The 22,235-nt window shown below is 44.3% G+C and overlaps 1 protein-coding gene across 2 annotated transcripts in view; it reads left to right on the forward strand.

Annotated features, from left to right (window-relative positions):
- Nucleotides 1-21,355, forward strand: part of stim2b (stromal interaction molecule 2b) — a 74,345-nt gene extending 52,990 nt beyond the window's left edge. The window contains exons 3-12 of one of the 2 annotated variants that reach the window (XM_036958259.2): nucleotides 6,450-6,561; nucleotides 7,004-7,115; nucleotides 8,302-8,417; nucleotides 8,788-8,965; nucleotides 9,202-9,379; nucleotides 15,337-15,498; nucleotides 18,377-18,477; nucleotides 18,952-19,190; nucleotides 19,406-19,583; nucleotides 20,278-21,355. In XM_036958259.2, coding sequence (XP_036814154.1) covers nucleotides 6,450-6,561; nucleotides 7,004-7,115; nucleotides 8,302-8,417; nucleotides 8,788-8,965; nucleotides 9,202-9,379; nucleotides 15,337-15,498; nucleotides 18,377-18,477; nucleotides 18,952-19,190; nucleotides 19,406-19,583; nucleotides 20,278-20,839 — 1,938 coding nt within the window. In that variant the 3' untranslated portion in view covers nucleotides 20,840-21,355. The remainder of the gene's footprint in view (nucleotides 1-6,449; nucleotides 6,562-7,003; nucleotides 7,116-8,301; nucleotides 8,418-8,787; nucleotides 8,966-9,201; nucleotides 9,380-15,336; nucleotides 15,499-18,376; nucleotides 18,478-18,951; nucleotides 19,191-19,405; nucleotides 19,584-20,277) is intronic. The other variant, XM_036958260.2, reaches the window with a different exon arrangement.
- Nucleotides 21,356-22,235: the final 880 nt, after the last annotated feature.

Here is a 22,235-nt window from a genome sequence, read left to right on the forward strand (position 1 = left end):
ACCAGTAGTGAGGGTTCTAGTGTAGTGTAGGGCTGCTGGATAGTGACACCAGTAGTGATGGGGTTCTAGTGTAGTGTAGGGCTACTGGATAGTGACACCAGTAGTGAGGGTTCTAGTGTAGTGTAGGGCTGCTGGATAGTGACACCAGTAGTGATGGGGTTCTAGTGTAGTGTAGGGCTACTGGATAGTGACACCAGTAGTGAGGGTTCTAGTGTAGTGTAGGGCTGCTGGATAGTGACACCAGTAGTGATGGGGTTCTAGTGTAGTGTAGGGCTACTGGATAGTGACACCAGTAGTGATGGGGTTCTAGTGTAGTGTAGGGCTGCTGGATAGTGACACCAGTAGTGATGGGGTTCTAGTGTAGTGAAGGGCTACTGGATAGTGACACCAGTAGTGATGGGGTTCTAGTGTAGGGCTACTGGATAGTGGACCATCACCTGTTGGACTGAGTGCGAGTTGGACCTCAGTCAGCAATGTTATACGAATAGATTCGCTATTTTTATAGACGTGGATTATTCATATTGTGACTAGTTTGGGGGTCGTTCTGCTTGTGGAGTGTATGGGGGTCGTTCTGCTTGTGGAGTGTATGGGGGTCGTTCTGCTTGTGGAGTGTATGGGGGTCGTTCTGCTTGTGGAGTGTATGGGGGTCGTTCTGCTTGTGGAGTGTATGGGGGTCGTTCTGCTTGTGGAGTGTATGGGGGTCGTTCTGCTTGTGGAGTGTATGGGGGTCGTTCTGCTTGTGGAGTGTATGGGGGTCGTTCTGCTTGTGGAGTGTATGGGGGTCGTTCTGCTTGTGGAGTGTATGGGGGTCGTTCTGCTTGTGGAGTGTATGGGGGTCGTTCTGCATGTGGAGTGTATGGGGGTCGTTCTGCTTGTGGAGTGTATGGGGGTCGTTCTGCTTGTGGAGTGTATGGGGGTCGTTCTGCTTGTGGAGTGTATGGGGGTCGTTCTGCTTGTGGAGTGTATGGGGGTCGTTCTGCTTGTGGAGTGTATGGGGGTCGTTCTGCTTGTGGAGTGTATGGGGGTCGTTCTGCTTGTGGAGTGTATGGGGGTCGTTCTGCTTGTGGAGTGTATGGGGATCGTTCTGCTTGTGGAGTGTATGGGGGTCGTTCTGCTTGTGGAGTGTATGGGGGTCGTTCTGCTTGTGGAGTGTATGGGGGTCGTTCTGCTTGTGGAGTGTATGGGGGTCGTTCTGCTTGTGGAGTGTATGGGGGTCGTTGTTTTGATTTCCTAGCTGGTCTCCAGTGTAAAAGGGCTCTGTGGTACCCATAGACATGCCTGGAAGCGTGTACACACACACACACACACACAGGCAGGCATAATTTATTGAGGGAAGGATAGCTCAGCGAGTTGTTGACATGTGCTACTGGTCACCACCAGAGGATCCATGGCTAGATATTCAGACCTCCTCAAATCACACACACTGCCCCACCCATCCCCTTCATCTCTCACACACACACTGCCCCACCCAGCCCCTTCATCTCTCACACACACACTGCCCCACCCATCCCCTTCATCTCTCACGCTCACACTGCCCCCCTGCCCCACCCAGGCCCTTGATCTCTCACGCACACACTGCCCCCTGGCCCTTCATCTCTCACACACACACTGCCCCACCCATCCCCTTCATCTCTCACGCTCACACTGCCCCCCTGCCCCACCCAGGCCCTTGATCTCTCACGCACACACTGCCCCCTGGCCCTTCATCTCTCTCACACACACACTGCCCCCCTGCCCCACCCAGCCCCTTCATCTCTCACACACACACACTGCCCCACCCAGCCCCTTCGTCTCTCACACACACACTGCCCCACCCAGCCCCTTCATCTCTCACACACACACTGCCCCACCCAGCCCCTTCATCTCATCTCTCACACACACACTGCCCCACCCAGCCCCTTCATCTCATCTCTCACACACACACTGCCCCACCCAGCCCCTTCATCTCTCACACACACACTGCCCCACCCAGCCCCTTCATCTCTCACACACACACTGCCCCCCTGCCCCACCCAGCCCATCTCTCACACACACGCTGCCCCCCTGCCCCACCCAGCCCATCTCTCACACACACGCTGCCCCCCTGCCCCACCCAGCCCATCTCTCACACACACGCTGCCCCCCTGCCCCACCCAGCCCATCTCTCACACACACACTGCCCCCCTGCCCCACCCAGCCCATCTCTCACTGCCCCCCCCTGCCCCACCCAGCCCCTTCATCTCTCACGCACAACCTTACAGAAGTTCAGAGTGTGTTGTTTGAAAGGGCAGCAGAGGCTCATGGGAAGACCCAACTAGAATCCAACTCAGACAACTAGCCCCTTTGTATTGTGTGCGTGCTTCCTGTCCATTTGAGATAATATCCTAGTCATTTGTCAGGTGACTCAGCTATTTTCAAAAACTCCCGTTGGATAACAACATCAATAGCAAACGAACTGAAGTTGTGCAACTTGTCAATGTGTTTGTTAACGAATAAACGTCCACTGTTTAAACTTTGTCATTCTGTTTGCTAGGAAACCAACTCAAGTGGAAATGGCAGTCATTTCTCCTGTTCAACCATTTAGGAGAACTACAGCTGACATACTGATAGATTTTACTAAAACACTGAATACTAACACTCCCACTTGTCTCACTAGCACTGACTTTACTGACAGTTGGTTTGAGTAAAGGTTTGAGGTAATTCACTTACCTAGCTGCCTTGAGATAAATACTCTGATAGTCGCTCTGCATAAGACCGTCTGCTAAATGACTAAACCATCTACAGTATCTATGACCCATATTCATTCCTGAAACATGAAGAAGTTTATTTATTCTCAGTATGGTTGATATTGCCTTCCAGTCACTGATCTCAACCCACAGCAAGACCACAAATTATCACAGCAATTAATACCGTAGACGGCCCAACCCACAAAACTCACACTGAGAACCACATTGAGCTAATCCTCGAAGGTAACCTCTGGTTTAGAACCACATTGAGCTAATCCTCGAAGGTAACCTCTGGTTGAGAACCACATTGAGCTAATCCTCGAAGGTAACCTCTGGTTTAGAACCACATTGAGCTAATCCTCGAAGGTAACCTCTGGTTTAGAACCACATTGAGCTAATCCTCGAAGGTAACCTCTGGTTGAGAACCACATTGAGCTAATCCTCGAAGGTAACCTCTGGTTTAGAACCACATTGAGCTAATCCTCGAAGGTAACCTCTGGTTTAGAACCACATTGAGCTAATCCTCGAAGGTAACCTCTGGTTTAGAACCACATTGAGCTAATCCTCGAAGGTAACCTCTGGTTGAGAACCACATTGAGCTAATCCTCGAAGGTAACCTCTGGTTGAGAACCACATTGAGCTAATCCTCGAAGGTAACCTCTGGTTTAGAACCACATTGAGCTAATCCTCGAAGGTAACCTCTGGTTTAGAACCACATTGAGCTAATCCTCGAAGGTAACCTCTGGTTGAGAACCACATTGAGCTAATCCTCGAAGGTAACCTCTGGTTTAGAACCACATTGAGCTAATCCTCGAAGGTAACCTCTGGTTTAGAACCACATTGAGCTAATCCTCGAAGGTAACCTCTGGTTTAGAACCACATTGAGCTAGCCTCTGTAGTCCTTATATCCTACCTTTATGGTGTACAGCTCTGTTATTGGTCAATGCAAAAACCTGAGTCAACATTCTCCCTTCTAGCTCTACACACACACACACACACACGCTCCCTTCTCTCCTAGCTCAACACAGAGCTTTGTAGCTATCATGACTCACTGTTTAAAACCCAGGTAGGGAGCAGAATAGCAGTGCTTTATTGTGGCGTAGCGACACAACTCGTGCCAAATCAACTCATGCTGTTCCCAAGGCGATTGGAGCTTTTAAGGTTTTGTTGTGTTGCCCATACCTGTTTCCTTGGCAATGTCGGTTGGTGCTGTGGCTATTCAGGGGCTGTTGTGAGGGCTAGAGAAAGGTAGGTTGTTGATGGCAGGGTGTTATGGAGGAGATCTAGTGTACCAGAGAAAGACCTCCGGTGGTTAGGCTGCTATGTGGGAGAAGGACACAGTCTAGTCTGCTCAAACACCATATTCACAACACCTGTGGTCTGACCATAGAGACTTGAGGTCGACCGATTTTAGGATTTTTCAACGCCGATACAGATTGTTGGAGGACCAAAAAAAGCCGATACTGATTAATCTGGCAATTTTTTAAATATGTATTTGTAATAATGACAATTACAACAATACTGAATGAACAATGAACCCTATTATTTTAACGTAATATAATACATGAATAAAATCAATTTAGTCTCAAATAAATAATGAAACATGTTCAATTTGGTTGAAATAATGCAAAAACACAGTGTTGGAGAAGAAAGTAAAAGTGCAAATGTGCCATGTAAAAAAGCTAAGTTCCTTGCTCAGAACATGAGAACACATGAAAGCTGGTGGTTCAATATTCCCAGTTAAGAAGTTTTAGGTTGTAGTTATTATAGGAATTATGATGTGTCGACTATTTCTCTCTACAACATTTGTTTTTCATATACCTTTGACTATTGTATGTTCTAATAGGCACTTTGTATTGCCAGCCTAATCTCAGGAGTTGATAGGCTTGAAGTCAAACAGTGCTGTGCAACAAGCATTGCTAAGAGCTGCTCGCAAACGCAGTTAAGTGCTGTTTGAATGAATGCTTACGAGCCTGCTGCTGCCTACCACCGCTCAGTCAGACTGCTCTATCAAATTTCAAATCATAGACTTAATTATAATATAATAAACACACAGAAATACAAGCCTTTGGTCATTAATATGGTAAAATCCGGACACTATCATTTCGAAAACAAAACGTTTTTTCTCTCAGTGAAACGGAACCGTTCTGTATTTTATCGAACGGGTGGCATCCATAAGTCTAAATATTGCTGTTACATTGCACAACCTTCAATATTATGTCAGAATTATGTAAAATTCTGGCAAATTAATTACAGTCTTTGTTAGGAAGAAATGGTCTTCACACAGTTCACAACGAGCCAGGCGACCCAAACTGCTGCATATACCCTGACTCTGCTTACACTGAACGCAAGAGAAGAGACACAATTTCCCTAGTTAATATTGCCTGCAAACATGCATTTATTTTAACTAAGTATGTAGTTTTCAAAATGTATACTTGATTTTAAGAAAGGCATTGGTGTTTAGGGTTAGGTACATTGGTGTTTAGGGTTAGGTACATTGGTGTTTAGGGTTAGGTACATTGGTGTTTAGGGTTAGGTACATTGGTGTTTAGGGTTAGGTACAGTCGTGTTTATGGTTAGGTACAGTCGTGTTTATGGTTAGGTACAGTCGTGTTTAGGGTTAGGTACAGTCGTGTTTATGGTTAGGTACAGTCGTGTTTATGGTTAGGTACAGTCGTGTTTATGGTTAGGTACAGTCGTGTTTATGGTTAGGTACAGTCGTGTTTATGGTTAGGTACAGTCGTGTTTAGGGTTAGGTACAGTCGTGTTTATGGTTAGGTACAGTCGTGTTTATGGTTAGGTACAGTCGTGTTTATGGTTAGGTACAGTCGTGTTTATGGTTAGGTACAGTCGTGTTTATGGTTAGGTACAGTCGTGTTTATGGTTAGGTACAGTCGTGTTTATGGTTAGGTACAGTCGTGTTTATGGTTAGGTACAGTCGTGTTTATGGTTAGGTACAGTCGTGTTTATGGTTAGGTACAGTCGTGTTTATGGTTAGGTACAGTCGTGTTTATGGTTAGGTACAGTCGTGTTTATGGTTAGGTACAGTCGTGTTTATGGTTAGGTACAGTCGTGTTTATGGTTAGGTACAGTCGTGTTTATGGTTAGGTACAGTCGTGTTTATGGTTAGGTACAGTCGTGCAACGAATGTGCTTTTTTTCCTGCGAATGTGCTTTTGTTAAATCATCCCCCGTTTGGCAAAGTTGAAGTAGGCTGTGATTCGATGATAAATTAACAGGCACCGCATTGATTATATGCAGGACAAGCTAGTTAACCTAGTAATATCATCAACCATGTGTAGTTAACTAGTGATTATGGTAAGATTGATTGTTTTTTATAAGTTAAGTTTAATGCTACTGTAGCTAGCAACTTACCTTGGCTCCTTGCAGACACAAGGTCCTTTTGACGCTGCACTCGCGTAACAGGTGGTCACCCCGCCACACAGTCTCCTCGTGGATTTCAATGTAATCGGCCATAATCGGCATCCAAAAAGGCAGATTACCGATTGTTATGAAAACTTGAAATCGGCCCTAATTAATCGGCCAACTTCCAATAGAGACACAACTAATAGATCTCACATCACACTGAAAGTCACGTCTGCTGGTATCCATGATCCTCTACAATGTCATAACTCTGTGCCTGTATTTAACTTGTTAGTTTGTGTTCCCACTGTGTCAGTTTTATTGCAGTCTGTAATGATAGAATAACCAGTAATATTAACCAAATGTCTTCTTCTTCTTGCAGTTTATTAGAGAAGATATGAAGCAACAACAAACTAACAAACACAGTAACCTGCACAGGGAAGACCAACACATCACTGTGGAAGAGCTGTGGAAGGGCTGGAAAACCTCAGAAGGTAGGAGAGAGATGGAGGGAGGGAGGGATTGTTTAAAATAGGGAGGAAGGGAGAGAGGGTAAATCTAATCCAACTTTGTTAGCCATATGCGCCGAATACAACAAGTGTGAGGGGGTGGGAGGAAGGGAGAGGGGGTAAATGGAAGGGAAGGGGGGTGGGAGGAAGGGAGGGGGGTGGGAGGAAGGGAGAGGGGGTAAATGGAAGGGATTAGGGGGTAAATGGAAGGGAGAGGGGGTGGGAGGAAGGGGGGGGGGGGTGGGAGGAAGGGAGAGGGGGTAAATGGAAGGGATAGCGGGTAAATGGAGAGGAGAGGGGGTGGGAGGAAGGGAGGGGGTAAATGGAAGGGTGGGGTGGGAGGAAGGGAGAGGGGGTAAATGGAAGGGAGGAATGGGAGAGGGGGTAAATGGAAGAAGCAAATGTCAATTTCAGTCTCTGTCTGCAGTTCATAACTGGACGACGGAGGACACAGTCCAGTGGCTGAAGGAATCTGTGGAGCTGCCTCAGTACGAGACGAGCTTCAGAGAGTTCCGGATCAATGGAAACACTCTGCCTCGGTGACTACATTATCACACAACACAGCATATCACAGATACCAACAACACCACTGAACTGAATCGTGTCTTCCATGTTGTGTAAACAGTAGTGATTTTGTGTGATGGTGAAGATATCGCTCTGCACTGCTTTATCAATATGTAGATATATGCTAAACGGTTTCAGGTTTAGTTTGAAAAGTTGAAATGCACATCATAAACAATGAGCTCAATTTGTTACTCAGTCCAATGCTCCCTTCTGCTGGATATGTGAGGTTAATGCAGGTAGAATGAGAAAGAAAGTATCAAACAGGACACACACACATAAAACATATGCCCACTTTGACTAGCAAAACATCTCCCTGCCCATGTTGTCCGATAGTCACGTTAGTGCAGTTCAGACATCCCAGTTTATGTCATGACCCCGAAGTCAGCAGGCGATTGTTATATCAAGGAGTCACCTTTATATGGACTTGATCTTGTTTAGATGGGACCAATAACACCGTCTTAATGACACGAAGGGGAGAGTCAGAGCAGTTCCACTAGAATCTCTTCAGGAATGAGACTCGCTGAGACTCCATGTACTCATGTATGGAATGACTACATGGATAGAAGAGGGTTGAAGAGGAGGGTTGAAGGGGGTCAGGGGAGTTGTTTTACCCCCCCCCCCCGTACCCGTGGGGGGTGCTGACTCATTAAATGATGTCACAGCAGTGGATTGGGTGTCGCTGGCTGCCATGTTGTCTAAACTGTTCAGACACACTGACGCGCAAACTGACGCGCACAGTGACGCGCACGCACAGTGATACACACGCACACGCACACTGACACACGCACACACTGACACACACACTGACACGCGCACACCTGCACACACACTGACGCGCACACCTGCACACACACTGACACACACACTGACACACACACACTGACACGCACACTGACACACACAGACACTCACACAGACACACACACACACTCACACTGACACACACAGACACTCACACTGACACACACAGACACTCACACTGACACACACAGACACTCACACTGACACACACACACACTCACACTGACACACACTGTTCAAGACAGACCTTGTCTTACTTGATCCTGTATCACATACTGTAGTTGGTTGATCAGCGTTCTATTATCGTTCTCAGTGAAGGGTATCGTTCTCAATATGTTTCGTTTTCTTTCTCTGTTTCAGATTGGCGGCGAACGAACCGTCGTTTATGTCGGGTCAGCTGAAGATATTAGACCAGCGACACAAACAGAAACTCAATCTCAAAGCACTAGACGCTGTGCTCTTCGGCCCTCCCTCACGTAAGAACACTATACATACGTGTGGGTTTGGTGCCACTACGGGGGTGTCTGGGTAAAAACAGAACCATGTTTACTCATCATATGTCTTCTTCCATCAAGGAAATTATCAACAATATTACTCTGATCTGCAGACCCCCCCCCCATCTCTACATTCACCAGAACCTTTTTACCAAACCATCAATCTAAAGATACCATGCATACTATTGTACAGCTTTCCTGTAAGGTCAATACGTCCGTAATGCTTTTTCACGTATGGGTGGTCACGGGAATCGAACCCGCTATCGTGGCATTGCAAGGGTCATGCTCTACCAACTGAGCCGTGCTTGGGCCGCCAATAAACACCGTTCCATTCCATCCCTCTCTCTCCCAGGTCCGCAACACAACTGGTTGAAGGACTTTGTGTTGATGGTATCTATAGTGATCGGGGTGGGGGGCTGCTGGTTCGCTTATATCCAGAACAAGTCTTCCCGGGTCCACATGGGTCAGATGATGAAGGACTTGGAGAGCCTGCAGAGTGCTGAGCAGAGCCTCATGGACCTACAGGGACGGTACGTAACCTAGTAGTTTTTATTACGGTTTTATAAAGGGTGTGTATACGGTATATAGATGTTACAGGTATTGTTCTGACCTCACTAGAACACCTAGCCACCTTGTTAAAAGATTTTGATCTCTTTGTGTAACGTCTTAGGCATTGGACTGGGCCCAGGGTTCGGGTGTATTAAGTGAAGTTGGTTGTTTTTGGATGGTGAAGATGACTTTGTCAGGTTTTCATGGCTCTCCCCAGGTTGGAGAAGGCCCAGGAGGAGAACCGCACAGTGGCGGTGGAGAAGCAGAACCTGGAGCAGAAGATGAGAGACGAGATCAGCGGGGCCAAGAAGGAGTCGTACCGTCTCCGCGAACTCCGCCAGGGGGCCGAGTGTGAGCTCAGCCGCCTCAAATACGCAGAGGAGGAGCTGGTGCAGGTAGGAACCATTGAGAGCGTGTCGCATGTCCTTAAGGTTGCAAAACTACCGGTCATTTACCAAAGTTACCAGAATGTTTACTAATTTTGGTAACTAACAGGTCATTTATGGAAACCTGTAATTTAATTTTGTAGTTTTTATTAGGATCCTCATTAGCTAACGCCATAATTAACAAGACATGACAAACAACCACATTTAAAAGTAGACAATACAGATAATTAAAAAACCTGACAGGAAACACATTTAAACTTCTTATGGATCATATCCCGTTAGCGGGATCGATTTGACAACATCCGGTGAAAATGCAGAGCGAGAAATAAAAAAAAAAATATTAGAAATATTTAACTTTCATACATTCACAAGTGCAATACACCAAATGACAACTTCATGTTAATCCAGCCACCGTGTCAGCAATGAAGGGTAATCTGGCTGCCCTGTTTAGAGCAATGAAGGGGTAATCTGGCTGCCCTATTTAGAGCAATGAAGAGGTAATCTGGCTGCCCTGTTTAGATCAATGAAGAGGTAATCTGGCTGCCCTGTTTAGATCAATGAAGAGGTAATCTGGCTGCCCTGTTTAGATCAATGAAGAGGTAATCTGGCTGCCCTGTTTAGAGCAATGAAGAGGTAATCTGGCTGCCCTGTTTAGATCAATGAAGAGGTAATCTGGCTGCCCTATTTAGAGCAATGAAGGGTAATCTGGCTGCCCTGTTTAGATCAATGAAGAGGTAATCTGGCTGCCCTGTTTAGAGCAATGAAGAGGTAATCTGGCTGCCCTATTTAGAGCAATGAAGGGTAATCTGGCTGCCCTGTTTAGATCAATGAAGAGGTAATCTGGCTGCCCTGTTTAGATCAATGAAGAGGTAATCTGGCTGCCCTGTTTAGATCAATGAAGAGGTAATCTGGCTGCCCTATTTAGAGCAATGAAGAGGTAATCTGGCTGCCCTGTTTAGATCAATGAAGAGGTAATCTGGCTGCCCTGTTTAGATCAATGAAGAGGTAATCTGGCTGCCCTGTTTAGAGCAATGAAGAGGTAATCTGGCTGCCCTGTTTAGATCAATGAAGAGGTAATCTGGCTGCCCTGTTTAGAGCAATGAAGAGGTAATCTGGCTGCCCTGTTTAGAGCAATGAAGAGGTAATCTGGCTGCCCTGTTTAGATCAATGAAGAGGTAATCTGGCTGCCCTGTTTAGATCAATGAAGAGGTAATCTGGCTGCCCTATTTAGAGCAATGAAGGGTAATCTGGCTGCCCTGTTTAGATCAATGAAGAGGTAATCTGGCTGCCCTATTTAGAGCAATGAAGAGGTAATCTGGCTGCCCTGTTTAGATCAATGAAGAGGTAATCTGGCTGCCCTGTTTAGAGCAATGAAGAGGTAATCTGGCTGCCCTGTTTAGAGCAATGAAGAGGTAATCTGGCTGCCCTGTTTTGGAGCTTTTTTATATCTTTCTTTGCTGCAGATGACCATATAACCGGACAGTAATAGGACCAGGCAGTACTCTAAGTGTAATAGGACCAGGCAGTACTCTAAGTGTAATAGGACCAGGCAGTACTCTAAGTGTAATAGGACCAGGCAGTACTCTAAGTGTGATAGGACCAGGCAGTACTCTAAGTGTAAAAGGACCAGGCAGCACTCTAAGTGTGATAGGACCAGGCAGTACTCTAAGTGTAATAGGACCAGGCAGTACTCTAAGTGTGATAGGACCAGGCAGTACTCTAAGTGTAATAGGACCAGGCAGTACTCTAAGTGTGATAGGACCAGGCAGTACTCTAAGTGTGATAGGACCAGGGATTGACCATATAACCAGGCAGTACTCTAAGTGTGATAGGACCAGGCAGTACTCTAAGTGTGATAGGACCAGGGATTGACCATATAACCAGGCAGTACTCTAAGTGTGATAGGACCAGGGATTGACCATCTAACCAGACAGTACTCTAAGTGTGATAGGACCAGGGATTGACCATATAACCAGACAGTACTCTAAGTGTGATAGGACCAGGGATTGACCATATAACCAGACAGTACTCTAAGTGTGATAGGACCAGGGATTGACCATCTAACCAGACAGTACTCTAAGTGTGATAGGACCAGGGATTGACCATCTAACCAGACAGTACTCTAAGTGTGATAGGACCAGGGATTGACCATCTAACCAGGCAGTACTCTAAGTGTGATAGGACCAGGGATTGACCATATAACCAGATAGTACTCTAAGTGTGATAGGACCAGGGATTGACCATCTAACCAGACAGTACTCTAAGTGTGATAGGACCAGGGATTGACCATATAACCAGGCAGTACTCTAAGTGTGATAGGACCAGGGATTGACCATATAACCAGACAGTACTCTAAGTGTGATAGGACCAGGGATTGACCATCTAACCAGACAGTACTCTAAGTGTGATAGGACCAGGGATACACCATCTAACCAGACAGTACTCTAAGTGTGATAGGACCAGGGATACACCATCTAACCAGACAGTACTCTAAGTGTGATAGGACCAGGGATTGACCATATAATCAGGCAGTACTCTAAGTGTGATAGGACCAGGGATACACCATCTAACCAGACAGTACTCTAAGTGTGATAGGACCAGGGATTGACCATATAATCAGGCAGTACTCTAAGTGTGATAGGACCAGGGATTGAATCACCTGATTCAGTGTGCTAGATGTTACATACTCTGAACAATTTATTGTAACAGCAATTCCCTTACCCATCTTAATAACAATCTGATCTGTGTTCCCTTACCCATCTTAATAACAATCTGATCTGTGTTCCCTTACCCATCTCAATAACAATCTGATCTGTGTTCCCTTACCCATCTTATTAACAATCTGATCTATGTGTTCCCTTACCCATCTTATTAACAATCTGATCTGTGTTCCCTTATCCATCTTATTAACAATCTGATCTATGTGTTCCCTTACCCATCTCAATAACAATCTGATCTATGTGTTCCCTTACCCATCTCAATAACAATCTGATCTGTGTTCCCTTACCCATCTTATTAACAATCTGATCTATGTGTTCCCTTACCCATCTTAATAACAATCTGATCTATGTGTTCCCTTACCCATCTTATTAACAATCTGATCTGTGTTCCCTTACCCATATTAATAACAACATGATCTATGTGTTCCCTTACCCATCTCAATAACAATCTGATCTGTGTTCCCTTACCCATCTCAATAACAACATGATCTATGTGTTCCCTTACCCATCTTATTAACAATCTGATCTATGTGTTCCCTTACCCATCTTAATAACAATCTGATCTGTGTGTTCCCTTATCCATCTTATTAACAACATGATCTATGTGTTCCCTTATCCATCTTATTAACAACATGATCTATGTGTTCCCTTACCCATCTTATTAACAATCTGATCTGTGTTCCCTTACCCATCTCAATAACAACATGATCTATGTGTTCCCTTACCCATCTTATTAACAATCTGATCTGTGTTCCCTTACCCATCTCAATAACAACATGATCTATGTGTTCCCTTACACATCTTATTAACAACATGATCTATGTGTTCCCTTACACATCTTATTAACAACATGATCTATGTGTTCCCTTATCCATCTTATTAACAACATGATCTATGTGTTCCCTTACACATCTTATTAACAACATGATCTATGTGTTCCCTTATCCATCTTATTAACAACATGATCTATGTGTTCCCTTACACATCTTATTAACAACATGATCTATGTGTTCCCTTATCCATCTTATTAACAATCTGATCTGTGTTCCCTTACCCATCTTAATAAGAATGTGATCTATGTGTTCCCTTACCCATCTTATTAACAATCTGATCTGTGTTCCCTTACCCATCTTAATAAGAATGTGATCTATGTGTTCCCTTACCCATCTTATTAACAATCTGATCTGTGTTCCCTTACCCATCTTAATAAGAATGTGATCTATGTGTTCCCTTACCCATCTTATTAACAATCTGATCTGTGTTCCCTTACCCATCTTATTAACAATCTGATCTGTGTTCCCTTACCCATCTTATTAACAATGTGATCTATGTGTTCCCTTACACATCTCAATAACAATCTGATCTGTGTTCCCTTACCCATATTAATAACAACATGATCTATGTGTTCCCTTACCCATCTTATTTACAATCTGATCTGTGTTCCCTTACCCATATTAATAACAACATGATCTACGTGTTCTGACCGTGATAAAGCTGCGTCCAACATGACCCTCAATAGTTTTTTTTTTTTTTTTTCACTTTGCTTTACATCTTAATCTCATCCACCAACGAGTCCTGATTGAACCCTCTGTCGGGCCAGCCTTTTGGTATTGTAGTTTTCCTAGTGAATTTAACCAGGTTATGATCACTGCAACCTAGTGCCACTGATACAGCTTTAGAACAATGTTCAGCCATGGTGGTAGAAATGTGATCCATACAAGTTGATGATGTAATACCGGACCTATCAGTGAACGTTCTGGTTGATGATGTCATAACTTGGGTCAGGTTACATACGTACATCACTATTCATATCTCACAAAAAAATATATATTTTTCCCTATTTTCATCAGATAACTTATCCAACATTTCGCAAATTACATCAAGATATTTCACATCAGCTCTAGGTGACCTATAGCAGCAACCAACTAGTATTGGTTTCAAATGTGGTTAATGCACCTGTACCCATAGTGCCTCTAATCCACTCCACATTAAGTCCTGACGTTGTTTTGCTGGAATATGACAACTGCGCCCCCCATATCTATTTCTGTCCCTCCTGAACATATTGTCTCCATGTATAGAGATCTCAGCATCCTCAATAGAAGAGTCCAAAGTGAGTCTCTCATATTGCCAATACATGAATATTGTTTGACTGCCCTAGACAGCATATTTCATGAATTTTGTTCCTTAAACTGAATATATTCAAGTGAGCAATTAACAGACCTTTCTTTGGTAGCTTTACAGTATTTATATTTCCAAACATGAATCAGTTGTTGGAATCTGAGAGAGAGATACTCAGTGTGTGTATGTGGGTAATGTATACTTGTTGAATAACCAATTTTTCTTATAAAATATTCATTTTGGTCAAATCTGTGTCAATATTGTCCATAAGTTTTATGCATGAATCCATGAAAACCTGCCTAATTACATAATTAGCGATTAACTCTGCTACTCTTCCAACTATAGACTACTTCTGCCCCCAGTTTAGCCCCAAAACATCGACAACAAAAACATATAGACATTAGTCAAAAAGTTTAAAGAATATAAAGTATACATCAGGCTGAAACCCTCATATTAAACACCAATGGTATTCACTAAGTTGATATTTTATATTTAAGATCATGTTTTACAGCTTTGTCAATCTATTTTTCATATTTAAAACAGCTTGTTTTATTATTTGATCTTTTACATGTTATGAAAGTGACCTAAAAATCCTTACGTTTCCGTACATCTGCTAGTTTACTGGCACATTTTCTCACCGGGTAAAATTCCCTCCCTTTTGAAACGCTCAACAGAATACTGTCCACCTGTGTCACGTGAAATACTGTCCACCTGTGTCACATGAAATACAGTCCCCCTGTGTCACGTGAAATACTGTCCCCCTGTGTCACGTGAAATACTGTCCCCCTGTGTCACGTGAAATACTGTCCCCCTTTGTTGAGTCAAATCCTGTCTCTCTGTGTCACGTGAAATACTTCCCCCTAGTGGCGCAGACAGTACAATGCAATCTCAATTACCATATGAATGCAGTGTGGAATTCAGAGCATATGCTTACTACACAGAATACTATTCCTCTGTGTATACTGGTATTCCACAGTAAAGCATTTGACTTTGTTCCCCTGCACATTGCATAGTACCACCCCCTTGTGTACAGTAACAGTACTGCCCCCACTTTTATGCCCTGATACCGTTTTAATTCATACGCGTGCGACGCCTAAATGTGTCCCCCCCCTCCCCTCCTGTCTCCAGGTTCGTATGGCCCTGAAGCGAGCAGAGAAGGAGATGCAGACGGAGTGGTCGGTGCCCGACGCCCTACAGATGTGGCTACAACTCACCCACGAGGTGGAGGTCCAATACTACAACATCAAGAAACACAGTGCGGAGCTACAGCTCACGGTCGCTAAGGAAGAGGTAACTTCCTGGAGAACAAATGACATCGCTAAGACATCACTTCCTTTGAGAGAGTTTTTCTAAGTAGGATCAGACTTTAAGTGGATTTTGGTTCAAACCTCACTGGGTTCTGAATTTGTAAACTAGTTGAGTGTTCAATTCTGAGGTGCAATTTGGAACAAGCGTTGCCCTTGTATAATTGAAAACTTACTCGCACGTAAGCACACACACACAAGCACGCACACAGATACACGGACAGGCAAACGAGCCCACATACACACACACAGAAATAAACCACACACACACACACACACAGAAACAAAATTAGTTTTTTTTTTTCCTAATGAGTTTTTTTAATGACACAGCTAAATTACTTTTTAATTGCATTGTTTGTTTTTGCCTTTGCAGCGAGACTGACTCATCAGGCAATTTCAGAAGTCAATTAAATGCGGCGCTGTGATAGCACAAACCAGGAGACACAGCAATATGTTGCTCTCATTAAAGTAGATGTGTCCCAATTTGAGGACTTATTGATAAAACTAGTCTCTGTAGTAAATTGTATTGTCTATCAGTCTGGACACCAGTCTGTTTCTGTTCTAGCCAACAGATTGTGGTCTTGGCAAGAGATGTACAGCACCTTCAGAAAGAATTCATACCCCATTACTTATTTCACATTATGTTGTGTTACAGCCTGAATTTAAAAAATGGATTACATTGACTTTGTATCTCACCCATCTACACACACAATGACAAAGTAAAAACATGTTTTTAGAAATGTTTGCAAATATATTGAAATACAGTATCTCATTTACATAAGTATTCACACTTCTGAGTCAATACATGTTAGAATCACCTTTGGCAGCGATTACAGCTGTGAGTCTTTCTGGGTAAATCTCAAAGAGCTTTGCGCACATGTATTACGAATTATTCAAGCTCTGTTGAGTTGGTTGTTGATCATTGCTAGCCAGTCATTTTCAAGTCAAGCCGATTTAAGACAAAACCGTGACTGGGCCACACAGGAACATTCAATGTTGTCTTGGTGTGGAACTCCAGTGTATATTTGGCCTGGTGTTTCAGGTTAGCATCCTGCTTGAAGGTAAATTTGTCTCTGTCTGAAAGCAGACTGATCCAGGTTTTCCTCTAGGACTGTGCTTAGCTCTATTCTGTTTCTTTTTATCCTAGAAAAACTCCCTAGACCTTGCCGATGACAAGCATACACATAACTTGATGCAGCCACCACCATGCTTGAAAATATGAATAATGGTACTCAGAGATGTGTTGTGTTGGATTTGCCCCAATACATAGCACTTTGTATTCAGGATATAAAGTTAATTTCTTTGCCACATTTTTAGCAGTTTTGATTCAATGTTTTGGAATATTTGTCTTCTGTACAGGCTTCCATCTTTTCACTCTGTCATTTAGGTTAGAATTCTAGAGTAACTACAATGTTGTTGATCCATCCTCAGTTTTCTCCTATCACAGCCATTAAACTCTGTAACTGTTTTAAAGTCACCATTGGCCTCATGGTGAAATCCCTGAGCAGTTTCCTTCCTCTCCGGCAACTGAGTTAAGAAGGACGCCTGTACCTTGTAATGACTGGGTGTATTAATACACCATCCAGTGTTGTTAATACCTTCACCATGCTCAAAGGGATATTCAATGTCTGCTTTTTTAAATGTTTTACTCATCTACCAATAGGTGTCCTTCTTTGCGAGGCATTGGAAAACCTCCTTAGTCTTTGTGGTTACATCTGTTTGAAGTTGCTCGTCTGAGGGACCTTACAGATACTGTAATTGTATATGTGGGGAACAGAGATGAGGTAATCATTAAAAAAAACATGTTAAACATTTTTATTGCACACATAGTGAGTCCATGCAACTTATTTGACTTGTTAAGCACATTTTTACACCTGAACTTATTTAGGTTTGCCATAACGAAGGGGTTGAATACTTATTGACTCAAGACATTTCAGCATATAATTTTAAAAAAAAATGAATTTGTAAAAAGGTCTAAAAACATCATTCCACTTTGACATTATGGGGTTATTCCTATGTTGGCCATTTGACAAAACATCTCAGTTGAATCCATTTTAAATTCAGGCGTATGTAACGCGACAAAATGTGTAAAAAGTCAAGGGGTGTGAAGACTTTCTGAAGGAATGTTGAATTTACAATGAGCCGATTTTTGACACGAACATGCATTGTAGCAGAGAATGGAAATATTAAATGATAGTGATCAGCCATATTTTTTATTTTACCTTTATTTAACTAGGCAAGTCAGTTAAGAACAAATTCTTATTTGCAATGACGGCCTAGGAACAGTGGGTTAACTGCCTGTTCAGGGGCAAAACGACAGAGTTTTACCTTGTCAGCTCGGGATTTGAACTTGCAACCTTTCGGTTACTAGTCCAACGCTCTAACCACTAGGCTACCCTGCCGCCTCATATAGTGTTGTTAGGTTCTCATTCAGAATGAAAACTCAACCGACATTATGAAAGCTTCACCAAGTTTATTCTTCCCAGAGGAGCAATACAGCTGCATTAGACACATTTTCACACAAACACTGATATTTAACCCTTCCTCCTAGGCTGAGTCTCCTCCTACCCATCTGTACAAACATTGTATCTTTACTGCTAGGCAGGACACGAAGTGATACGGGCCATAAACTTTAATTTCTCCCTTAACCTGACCTGACCTGATCTTGATGCCCCTTCATCACTAATCCATGTCTCTCTCCCCTTATCAATATCTGCCATATGTGATCACTTCCCTGCACCCAATATTTCAATAGGATACCTGAAGTAATGTAAAGGTTACCCATGACCCTCTCTCCCTCAGGGACATGAATAAGTATGTTTCATCTTCTCAAAGCCCAACGGTGTCTTATGTCTTTGTGTCAGGCAGAGAAAATCAAGAGGAAGAGAAGTAGTGTGTTTGGGACCCTTCACGTCGCTCACAGCTCGTCACTGGACGAGGTGGACCACAAGATCCTAGAGGCCAAGTAAGAGAAGACGCGTGCTCTCACCATTCATTTTCTCTGCTGTCACCGTGCTGTGCCTTGTCACCCTGATCCGTATGTCTTTGTCCATTGAGCTGAATTGATGTGGAAAGGCTTGGGGATTTATGCCAGATCTATTGCTTACTGACTGAGGCTAGCAGGATCCCCACATAGGTCAAACTCTACCTATCGGGTATAAATACCTATTAGAGTAACTTGTTGTCCATGCATTAGCGGTATCTGCTTCAAATATAAACACAGAAACCCAAGTGTCTGGATAAAGGCCAGTACTGCCAGAAGAGAATGGGCCTCCCCTCTGAGCTGGGTTCCTCTCTAGGTTTCTTCCTTCTAGGGAGATTCGCCAACGTGTCCCTGCTTCTGCTTGCTCTTTGAGGTCTAGGCCGGTTTGCTGTGAAAGCACATAGTGATAAGTTCTGGTATAAAAATGGCTTTCTAAATACATTTGATTGTTTCCAGGAAGTCCCTGTCGGAGGTGACGGCCTGCCTGAGGGAGCGCCTCCACCGCTGGCAGCAGATGGAGAAGCTGTGCGGCTTCCCCCTGGTGCACAACGCTGGGCTGCCCAGCCTGACTGCCACCCTGTACTCAGACCACAGCTGGGTGGTCATGCCCCGCGTCTCCGTGCCCCCCTATCCCATCGCCGGTGGGGTGGACGACCTCGATGAGGACACTCCTCCAATCATTCCACAGTTAACCTGTAAGTGTGGAGGTTGTCATGGAAATGCAAAAAATACTCCATTTACAGTTGTAAAGTGACAGAGTGTATGACCTCAGTATGACCTCAGTATGACCTCAACAAGGCTCAAATAGATTTAAAAATGTGTGTTTTTAATTCGCGTGTGTTAAGTGTCCACTATGTATGATTATGATAGTAACCATACAAACCCCCTCGCTCTCTCTGATTTTTCCCAGCAGCCTCTATGATGCGGCCCCCTTTAACACGCAATAGCAGCCTGTGCCGTTCCCGCCGGAGCCTCTACAGCACTTCAATGACGTCAGCCGACCCCGACCTGCTCTCCATGACCAGCTCAGCCCTCTCCTATCATCCCGAGGGGGAAGAGGGATACATCTTCTTCATGGAGAGAAAGGGGTATGTTACCTTAAACCACTTCTGCCCTATTTTTGTGCAGGTCTGTTTATGATAATGCGTTCAGAATAGCAAGGGGAAAGGGAGATACCTAGTCAGTTGTACAACTGAATACATTCAACTGAAATGTGTCTGGTGCATCTAACCCAACCCCTCTGAATCAGAGGGGTCTGAATCTTTGAATATGTGCTGATCTGACTTTCAGTTTCTTGCTCTCTGCTCTCACTTTTGCTCTCTCTCTCTCTGACTCTCTCTCTGGCTCTCTCTCTCTGGCTCTCTCTCTCTGGCTCTCTCTCTCTGGCTCTCTCTCTCTGGCTCTGCCTCTCTGGCTCTGCCTCTCTGCTCTCTCTCTCTCTCTCTCTCTCTCTCTGTTCTTTTTCTCTCTCTGTTCTTTTACTTTCTCTCTCTCTGTTCTCTTACTTTCTCTCTCTCTGTTCTCTTACTTTCTCTCTCTCTGTTCTCTTACTTTCTCTCTCTACTCTTTCTTTTTCTCTCTCTGCATCATACTCGCTCTCTCCGCTCTGTCATACTCTCTGCCTCTCGCGCTCTGCTCTCTTTTTTTTCTCTCGCTCTGCCTCTCGCTGTGCCCTTTCTCTCTGCGCTCTCTCTTACTCACTCTTACTCTCTCTCGCTCTCTCTGTGTGTGTTCTGTCTCGTTCTGTCTCTTACTCTCTCTATCTCCCCCTCTCGGAGACAGGGATACTCAGGACACGTGTTCAGACACAGACTCTCTCAACTCCTCCATGGGGCGTAAACAGTCCTACACCAACCCCTGCACACCGGGCCCAGAGACCCCCTACCGCAAGATCTCCCGTGAGGAGCTGATGATGCTGAGCCAGCAGGAGCCTCAGTCTTATGTCCGGGACTCACCACCTCCTCAAGGGGGATCCTCGGCCCCCTCCCCAGCCCTGGAGCACCACAGACACAAACACAAGGGTTCGCCCGACCTCACCCGCGGATCTATCCCAGGGTCCCACAGCATGTCCTTCACCACTTCGTCGGCAGGCAACAAGGCCATGTACAACGGCATCCTGGAGAAGTCCTATAGCATGGGCCAGCTGCACGCGAGCATGACAGGGGCAGGCGGGGTGGCGGTCGGGCGCTACCCGTCCCTCACCTCAATGGACAATGAGGGCAGGGGGGCGGGGGCCAAGGAGCAGAAGCAACCGAGTACCTCCTCCCAGGACTCCAGTGGCAACGGAGACAAGGCCAAGAGGTCCTCGTCCAAAATCAAGAGCTTGTTCAAGAAGAAAAAATAGTCCTACACACACAGAGAGAGAGAGAGAGAGAGAGAGAGAGATAGAGAGAGATTCTAGCCTTAAAAAAATGGCCGTCATCAAAGGAAGCCAAAACATTATTTTTGTTCCTTTTTTTTCTTCCAAGATGGAATGTATCTCTGGCTGAATCCCTCATACCTCTTCCAGATTGGAAGCCTTATTTTTCAATAATGCCTTTTTTTCCACTCATAGGGTGCTGCTGATGCATACCAGATCTTACAACACCTGGATAGGTATTTTACTTATCAGCGAACCACATCATATGTTGTAGCAATCTGTCAGTCGATGATGTGGCGCGCAAACATTGGTTGATGCATGCAACGTATGAATAGGGTAACGCGACCATAGCCTCACATTTAAGCCTTCAAAGGTTACAGAAAAGTCAAAAGGTCAAGGGTCGTGCCAGCTGCCGTCGCCCAGGCAATCGTGAAGAGCATTAGCCTGGTCACATCTCTTGTCTTCTCTTGTTCTTTTTGAGTTAAAGAACCAAAAAATAAATAACACTTGTTCTATCTGGAAACTGAGGGGGTTTACATGGTGGGCTTGTTAGCTTGACATCACTTCCTGTCTGACAGAGGCTCCTGAGCTCTGGACTCATTTCCTTTGAGAAGTAAAAATCCTGCTGAGTTTGTTGCACTACTGCCTTCCTGTTTTCTGGGAAAGGACCGCCTCTGCGTGCGGAGTAAATATTGATGTGTGGAAGAGAATGATGTATGGATAGAGGCCTTGGGGAGATGCAACATGTGGTAGACTATTGCAGCCAGAACCAGTTGGTGCGTTTTCCAATGTCTCTCGTTATGGATTGTTCTATATATACACACACACACACACACACACACACACACACACACACACACACACACACACACACACACACAGTGAGGTTTGAAATTATTGACACCCTTGATAAAGATGAGCAATAATAACTGTATTAAAAAATAATTCAAATAATGAGCTATATTCTATTCTAAAAACAATTCTACTATACTGAACAAAATATAAACAACAATTTCTATGATTTTACTGAGTTACAGTTAAGGAATTCAGTCAATTTAAATAAATGCATTAGGCCCTAATCTAGGCCCTAATTTCACATGACTGGGAAATACAGAAATGAATCTGCTGGTCACAAATACCTTTTTTTTTTTAAGTAGGGGTATGGATCAGAAAACCAGTCAGTATTTGGTATGACCACCATTTTCCTCATGCATCGTGTCACATCTCCTTCACGTTGTGTTGATCAGGCTGTTGATTGTGGCCTGTGGAATGTTGTCCCACTCCTCTTCATTGACTGTGCAGAGTTACTGGATATAGACGGGAACTGGAACACATTATCAAACATGTCGATCCAGAGCATCCCAAACATGCTCAATGGGAG

The sequence above is a fragment of the Oncorhynchus mykiss genome, chromosome 21 (assembly GCF_057628025.1).
Source record: "Oncorhynchus mykiss isolate SJ-2025 chromosome 21, ASM5762802v1, whole genome shotgun sequence".
In the NCBI taxonomy this organism is placed as follows: Eukaryota; Metazoa; Chordata; class Actinopteri; order Salmoniformes; family Salmonidae; genus Oncorhynchus; species Oncorhynchus mykiss.